Source organism: Gavialis gangeticus, unplaced genomic scaffold (assembly GCF_001723915.1).
Source record: "Gavialis gangeticus isolate Ggan-Ray unplaced genomic scaffold, GavGan_comp1, whole genome shotgun sequence".
Taxonomy (NCBI): Eukaryota; Metazoa; Chordata; order Crocodylia; family Gavialidae; genus Gavialis; species Gavialis gangeticus.
In genome coordinates, this window is record NW_017729031.1 from 43,869,825 (window position 1) to 43,878,878 (window position 9,054).

Here is a 9,054-nt window from a genome sequence, read left to right on the forward strand (position 1 = left end):
TCTTTTTGCTTAGGTTAACAAAATGACCATCATCATAAGCAACATTTATTCAAGGATGTAATTAGCCATGTGCCATACAATACTTTCTGATAGAATGTGAAGAATGGATCATTTTAGAGGAACAAGACTGTAATTTCTTTTTCTGTAAGAAATTTATAAACTGTAAATCTGTCACTTCCCCTATTTGGGAGGAAAAGATGGGTACAGACATTTGGGAAGGGTGGACTGAGTTAAAAATGCCCACCCAATCTAAAGTAAGTGGGGATGGGGAGGCTAGTTCAGGGAGTTGGATCAGGGGAAAAGTAGGCTGGGGGGATTGGGGGAATTCATGGGGGAATGAGGAAGGCAGTAGGGATTCACAGTGGGATCAGGGGGGCAAGAGGTATCTACAGGAGGGACTGGGAGGCAGGCAGCATTAGTAGGAAGGACTGCGGGGCTAGCAGGGTCTGTGGGAGCAATACGGGGTGGGCAGGGTCCACAGGAGGACTGGGAGGGCAAGGGGATCCACAGAAGGGATTAGGGGAAAGGTGGCAACTGCTGGGGGAAATTGTAGCAGGGTCCACAGGGGGAATTATGGTGATCAGGGAGTCAGGTGGCATCTGTGGAGGGCACGGGGGTGGGGGAGGGGGCAGACAACAACCACAAGTGGGATTGTGGGGGCAGGCAGGGTCCATGGGGTTTGGTGGGGTCTGGGAAGTTTTAGTGGGATCAAGGAGGTATGCATGGTCTGCAGGGGGGCTTGGAGAGATGAGAGGCTCTCTCCCCCACTGACGACCAGGGGCTATTTGTATCTCTCTCCCTTCCCCCTCCCACGGGTGAAGCTATTTTTCCATTCCTCCCTTCCTCCCCACACTGGGACTTACTTCCTCAGTGGCTGGCATCAGTGAACAATGACAAAACCAGCATCAGAAGAAGTTTGTGGGATGGGAGGTTTGGTGGACTTGATGGGAAGGGAGACTGGATGATCTGGGGGGGATAGTCTGTCTAGGGGTGTGCAGTGGGGCTAAAAATAGCCTGGTGTCAGGTAGGTCAGTAGGAAAAGTGCAGTCATGGAGTTGAGACCAGTGGCTGGGTTTTCCTAGCCCTGAGGCTGTACTGGGAAGTTTGGGAAAGTTAGATTGGTTTTAAAATGGCCAACCCAACCTAAGTCAGACTGCCTTGGAGGTAGGGTCAACTGAGGTCAGGATGGCTATTTTTAGTCCAATCTAACCTTCCTGGAACTTCAGTACAGTTCTTACTTAGATTGACCTAACTAGGGATCTATTTTTAAGATCTGCCTCTGGGTGTACTAAGGGCGCAGACAGAAGTGACAGTTTTTGCCCAATCTGGCCACAGAAAGCAGTTTATAGCTGTGACCAAACACAAGTGCACAGCTGCAGAGAAATGTGGCTGATCCGGTGAAAATCTGACCCCCTCATTGCATGAAGTATCAGATAAGGATGTTTCAAAATGTAGTGACTTCTGCAACTTGTGTCTGCAGAGCTCCCAGCCTGTTACTGTTTTGAGAATGGGAGGGGGGAAATGGAGTGGAGGGAGTTCAGTCTGGGGTTTTTTCAGCCCCCTCCGGAGGGTGGGGTGGGTGAATTAGAGCCCCCCCTGAGGTGGCAGGGCTCCGATTCACCAACCCCACCCTTCAGCAGTAGCTGGGGAGTCCCAAGAATGAGCTCCCTCCACTGCCTTTCCCCCCTCTTATTCTGAAAACAGTGAGCGCTGGCAGAGAGCCTGGCCACTGCTAAGGCAACCTGGCTGCAGGCTCCTAGCCCATAGCTAGGAACCAAAAGGGGTTCCCCTCCTCTCCAGAACCAACAGTGAACTTCCGGTTGTCCCGGGGTAAGGCTGAAACTCAAAACGCTTTGCAGAAAACTTTCTGAGTTACAGCTGGGAGCAGACAGCTTCTGTCTGCACCCTAAGTTAGATCAGATGGTCATTTTTAACATGATCTAACCTCCCTGAACATGTGTACATACCTCAGATGTTTTACATTGCTATTAGACATATACAAAGTGACATATTGAGCTAACCTTCTCATTTATAATCAAATAACTATCAATAATCAAGCACAAAAGAAGAGTGAGCAAAAACCCTAATTTTCTATGATTTCTATGAAAAAGGATAGATTCATTATTTCTTTGGGCCCCCAAAAGTAGCAATAAATGCATTTTACAAAGGTGGGAACACTGTGTACCTACTATAGAAGAAAACACTGTACACAGGAAGACATGAATCAATCTTCCTTTTGGCAAGTACACTTTGCAAGTTTCTCCTGGTGATATCAAAGGTTTGTACTATCTGATACTAAAATCTCCTTTCCATGTAGCAGTGCAAATTCTTGCTACACACAGAATAATCTTCCAGCTGCAAGAAGCTGAAGCGCACCCACCAGTTATGACATCGTTCTCTGACTGAACCATTTTCTCTATGTTCATTAGGCAGGCATCTAAAAGACACTTCCAGATGGCATTTCTCCTTGGACTGATGACACTGTAATGTTCCCCAGACTATAGCTAAAATTATAGGATATTTCAGCAAATCATGTTTATTTAATAACATGGATGGTATAAACCTTATTGTGCAGTCCAATGTCATGAATTATTATAACTTGGGGGGTGGAGTAGGTAAAGTCCCTTCATTCTTCTCCCTATTTACCTCATTCTTAAAACCCTTGGGCCTTAGGCTGAATCTTCTGTTGCCACCCAAGGTTTGCAGAGATTTGAGGATTACAGCTACTGCAGGTTGTGAATGTTAATATGACTGATTGCCAACTAGATACAGCTACTGGGAAAGCAAGTGTCTTGTTTCTCATCCCGATTCCCTCCAGAATCTCAGCTTGCCTATGCATAAAATGGAACAAATAATATTTTCTATCTGAGGAAGAATTAGAATACTGAAGTGTCTTCAATACTGATAAAACTGGTAGACAGTTCCCACCTTAATTACAAACCCACGTAACTTCCAGACATGTTTTCTATTTTATTCAAAAAGCATAAAAAACTTCCCAGCTGACTTTTAAGTATGTGCTCATCCTAGATAAGATATGCTATATTTGGGGTGAAAAGTGATTCATGTTTAAAATGTCTCTGTTTTATAAGATTTTAAGAAGATATTACTAATTTATGAGTCCTGCTGGGTATTCTGTGAACACATAAATTTGTGCCAGTTAGGATATGTAATGTTTATTAATATGAGTTTGTTCATTGTTTCTTTTCATCATGTTTAAACAAGGCTACACATAGTGCATGTCTTTTCAGGTCTGGCCAAACCATTTTTACTGCGATCAAAAGATGGCAAACATTACCTGCATGCAGCCATGAGCAGTAGGATATTTTCCTCTCTCTCCCTACACACATATTTAAACTATATATGGAAATGTTGGTACACACACACACTTTTCTCTCTCTCTCTCCACATCAGGCCCTCTCAGAGGTCGAGAGAGGCCTGGGCCACTTCCATTTTTTGAGGCTCCCGGTATATTAAAAAAAATATTAATTCATAGTGCATTACAGGCAGTGTGGCCCTGTAATGGGACACAAGTTTAAAGTTGTATGATGAACATCGTCTTCTTTCAATCCTGTCAGTGTATCTCTGTCTGTATGTGTAACCTCATTTGGAGATAATGTCAAAAGTCTAAATTTGAGGCCTTCTGTGAATGAGAGGCCCGGGCCAAATGGCCGTCCTGGCCCCCCCCTGTGATAGGCCCTGCTCCACATATATATGTAATGTATATATCAATATATATATTGATTATATGTATTTTCACATACCATATGCACGCTAGGAGGCAGGTATTATGCTTTCCTCATAGCAACATTGGCATTAATGTTACATGGCAGTTTTTTTCAAATTCATGCTGAGGGCTAGGAAAAAGTAAGACTTGTTAAGATCCTAACCCAGCTACAGGGGGAAAATTAGGGGCTACTCTATCAATGTTGTTCACTATAGGTAAGGGATGGAGGATAGAGAAGGACATGGAAAGGGATCCTTGAGTCTCCCTCCTCTCCCCAATAGTTAGAGCAGTTGAATGAGCATATTTCACTCAAAAAATGGCTGAAATAATTTACTCCTTACCCAACCAAGGAGAGGGTAGGGGTTGAATTCTGACTCTGAAGTATAATTTGACAGATTTGCTTTTAGAGTGGTACCCCTTACTCAATGCTGAGCCTCATAACTCAGTCTAGCCCAAAATAAGGATCAGGTCCTATGAGGTGCTGAATTTCATTAGAGCCCACAGTCAGCCAGTCAAAGCAGAGGGTGATCAGAGCTTCACAAGATCAGGGTCTCTCACTTTGTTTGCAGGCATTTCTGGGATAAAATACATCACCTATCTAAGAGATATCTCTTAACTGTGGAACCAAGTTCACAGCTCGTGCCTTTCTCTATGACCATGATGTAAACATGGCTGGACGGGGGGGCAGCGCACGTCCAGAACCTGCACATTTGGGAATATCCAGGGTTCTGGTGGTGCCCGTTAGAGAACTGGAATGAGCAACTCCAACACACAGCTTCAGACAAGAAGTGAAGACTATTATATCTGAGAATAAAGGAAGAATTTAGGTAGGTAGAACGTGCTTGAAATATGGCCTGAACACTTCGACCCTGCCCTTGCAGAAATGACCTTGGACTTTCTAATGGAACAACCTGTCAATTCTTCCTGGATGTCAACTCCACAGCCAGGAAAAGATTCATAACAAAACCTGAAGCCACAAATACATTTTCTGAGGTTTAGTTTTAAGCTTCAGATGGAAGTGAAATATGTTTTTATACAGATGTTTAGTCAAGATATGGGGGATCCTGAAAAGAAGTCCAGCCAAACCTCAGAGAGTGCTGATGGCATTACATCTTCTCAAGGATTACCCCCAGGACCAGTTATCTGTTTTCAATATTTTGGGGGAATGGCTGTAGCTTGAAAATATCTCATTTATCATTTTTTCCCCTAAAAAACAGATCTCTTATTTTCAGTAGCAGTGGTTTCCAGTACATTTTGTGGCGCTCTGCTGATTTTCCCTTCAGAAACTCATTCACTTTCTCTCTCATCTTCCAGATGGATCCTTCCACTCCCTCCTCTCAGCTTTAGCTACCCCAAGTCAGTATGGAAAATTCCCAGCCTGCCCCAGCCTACATTAACTAGAGGCATATAGCTTCTACCCTTTTTTTGATTTCAGATGCTGAAGGGCAGGCAGTTACTGGTCTTGCTGAACTGTTGCAATCTATTTTGTTATATCTGGGTGTAGATGAAGAGTCAATGGATCACTGTGTTATGTATTATAGCCCCCGCAAATCCCTCCTGTGCTCTTCTTACTTAACATGAAGTTTCCAGAAAGCCTCATTTATTAAAAGGCAAATGCAAAAGAGTAAAAGTTCCAGGCGGAAGGAACTGGAAGGAAAAGGAACGCCTCTAATATTAGCCAAGTCTTCATGGGCAGGTCTGTCAAAAAATAATTCATTGAATAATTACTCAGTTATTGATTAAAAACTACCTCCATGCATCTTTTTACTTGTGGAAGAAATAAAACAAGGAATATTGAAAAATGATCAATTTTGGTTATTTCTATTCTATTTTAATGAGTAACATACTATATAATGAAATGTATACTGAAAAAGTATGATTTGGGAAATTTGTCCATTTTCTTTATTACTGGTGACTCCTGGAGCCAAACAGAGTCTCGTAGAGACTTGTACAAAATTAACACACATACCGTTTGCCATTTGGCCTTTGATCTTTCTTCTTCAAACTTGGCAACCTCTTTTCGGTCTTGAAATGACACTAGCAGTTTCCATATACAAAGTAGAACAATGCCAATTAGAAGGATAGCTAGGGAAACACCCAACATTATCATGGGAATATTTGGAGGTTGTGGGCAATCTGTGGAAACAGAAGCAAGCAATGATTTTTAGTATTTATAAAGATAGCTAATTAAAAACCACAATAGGTTTCTATGAGCATTGTTCATTCCTTTTTTTTCCAGCTTATATGTTTGTACAGCTAGATTTGCAAATAGTATGTGAAATTTTCCCAGAAGAGTTATGCTGAAGAAAACTTCACTATAAAGGCTTCTCATAGATCTTTTAGAAGATCAACTAACAGCTTCCAGATAAAGTGAGAGATTCTCTGGAATTAATTTAGATTCTTAGTTTATGTGTTCTAAAAGATTTCCCAGAGAGGAGGAGGGAAAGAACGTGGTTTGGCAGGACCATGAATTCTTAGGTGTGACCATAAGGAGTCTCACTTACATTGCAGTGGGGAAAATTGTAGGCAGATTCATGGCTGACTAGTTGGTGACCAACACATAAAAGATTGGGGGATATGGAAAAGACACAGAAAATGGTATCTAAAAAAAGCGAGGGCGAAAAATACAAGGAAAAAAATGATTCTCAATCATTCTATAAGCAGAACATAGAATAGAGGTCTCACTAGAATGAAACAGCACTGCTGGATGGAAAACTGATGGAACTAACTTACACATGATGCAGGTCTTCTGAAACTGAAAAATGTTGTGAAACGGCTGGTTTTGCCAAATTGAATATTTAGGGAAAAAATTGAAATGAAAAAGTTCTAACAATGTTAAAATGTCGTTTTGACATTTTCAGAATGAAAACAGTTTGATTTAATTTGAAATGTCTAAATTTGTGGTAGAGCATTTTTTTTAAAAACAACATTAAAATGATTTTTGATTGTGTCACAGTAAAACTTCATAATTATTCCAAAAGATTTTTACAAATTGTGTTTCACCAAGTATTAAAAAAAATGTCATTGTTTATTCTGTCTGAGAACAGTCAGATATTGAAAGTTTAGCGTTTTTCACTAAATGGAATTTCTGCCCTCTGCTCAAGTTCAATGGAGACCTGTTTTCTGAAATCCATTGTAAGGACGGCTAATTAACCTATAGCCTGATCTTGCTCACATTGAAGTCAATGGTAAAACTCTCATTAATTTTAGTTGTGCAGGATCAGGCCCTAGAAACTCAATTTTCTTGAACATATTCATGCAAAAACGCTAGCATAATTTCATCCAAACAAATCCAAACCATTCTTAGTTCTGAACAAGTGAACAAACTTGATGAGTGAAAACAGTGTGAAAGGGAAGTTGAAGTACTGAATAAGAACATACAACTTAAAACCAGGAATCAACTTTTTGAAGGTACACCTAAATAAGACTTTCGAAGAACACAATAATTGCCCTTTTTTGTTACTTGAGTAATACAGATTCATAATATACATTTGTCCTCTGATAACAAATGTATAGGCTATAGGCATGGGAAGCACAGATTTTGTTAGGAAACCCTTTATTAAGAACATAAATAAATACATTTGAAATAAGTATTCTAGTTGCATGCATGTTTGGATACCTTCCACTTCCTTTTCCATGGGGAAAGCAAGTCATTTAACATGCTAGAACTGCAACAATTCATTTAAATGGTTCCTCTATTTTTTTTCTGTAAGTGCTAGCAACGCAAGGCTAAAGATGGGCATTTTAGAGCACAGACTAAATTACCAGAAAATTAACATTATTCTAGGACATATTTTTTCCCTAGGATCAAGATAATAATAGACATGTAAAACCCAGAGGGCAAATTCTTTTTGACAGCTCTCAATTAAGGGATCATTTTAATATTAAGAAGCATTACTTGTAAAAGTCTAGAAAGGTTACTATTTCATAAAATTTTCTACTGAACCACAGTTTGATGACACAGAGAATTCATTTCAGTTTAATATAATTTATTTGGATTTTATTTTACATTACTTTTTTGATTGATGTCATTTTGCAACTCATTTTGAAAAGTCTCCTCTGAACTGTGGGTTAATGCACTGGCTATTCACTCACACTTGACTTCGGATCCATAAGTGAAAATAATCCACAGAGCATGTCTGGAGTTCTCATCTTAATTTACATTTGCATACATTACAAAAGGCACAGGGTAATTGTTCCTCTACTCAAGACAGACCCAGAAGTGGAATAGTAGATGAAAACTTTTATTCATTGGCAGAATTGTTATGAGGGGTGAGGGAGTGTTGCAAAACTTCTATATGCATTGTGCCTCACTTCAATAAATTTCTGTCAGCCTTGCTTTTTAAATCAGCATTAATGAACAGTAAATTAATTGAGTAAAGAGAAAATCATGCAGCACTTGAAACTCTTAATGTTCTTGAATCTGAGGAGTGCAGTTTGCGTATGCATATAACCTTCTATTCTTATTGTCAGCCTTTGTTACAATATTCTTTGATATATATTGTGCTACTTTTTAAAACCAGTAATATTCTTACAGCATTAGCTGATTATGTATAGTGCAATTATTCAATTTTCATAATAGATTTTGTGGAAACTGTTCACAAGGTATTATTAAAGATGACAAGTGGCTGAGAAAAATTTCCAAACACCAAGCACACAGCTTCTACTGAGATAAATAAGGTAATCATTTGGATAAATTTTCTTAACCATGTAACTCACTTTTAACAGTGAAAGATTGAGTATGCCCCAAAATGTACCATGGTTGATTGCATAGAAACAATGTCACTTGTCAGTTGTAAAGAGGCCTCTGTGTTCTCTTGAAATATAAGACTATCATAAAAATAGTATAAATAAAGGAATAATTTTAAATAAATAGATGTACTTCAGTAAACCAGGTTAATGAATATTTAGGATACTTTTGGGATAATCATTCAAAATTTTAATACTGCAGCATTAAAAATGACTGTGTAGGTTGAGTCACATTTTAAAATACTTTCACACTGGCAGAATACATGATCTTTTTGTATGTTTTTACTCATAACCATGTATTATATAATGTTGTTATTATCTATAATTCTATTGTCAGTTTTACTGTATTGTTTTAGCAAATGCTGTAAATAAACTACTGTTAAACTACTACTAATATTTGCTCAATCATGAATGTGAGATAGTGCTTATGCTAAGCAAGGCCTAGCATAATTAGTAACGCACTAAAACTCCCAGAATGCTTCAAGGAGGTTGAGAAGTCAGCGATTGACATTCTGGTTTTCACCATCTGACCCTTGAATAAGAATGCTGACAGTATGATAAAAATTGCAAGCAAAGCAGTG

At 39.4% G+C, this 9,054-nt stretch overlaps 1 protein-coding gene across 2 annotated transcripts in view; it reads right to left on the bottom strand.

Moving 5' to 3' along the window:
* ITGB6 (integrin subunit beta 6) overlaps positions 1 to 9,054 on the bottom strand; it is a 107,682-nt gene that overhangs the window by 8,085 nt on the left and 90,543 nt on the right. For both annotated transcript variants that reach the window (XM_019522693.1, XM_019522692.1), the window contains one exon: positions 5,694 to 5,860. In XM_019522693.1, the coding sequence (XP_019378238.1) occupies positions 5,694 to 5,860 (167 nt within the window). The remainder of the gene's footprint in view (positions 1 to 5,693; positions 5,861 to 9,054) is intronic.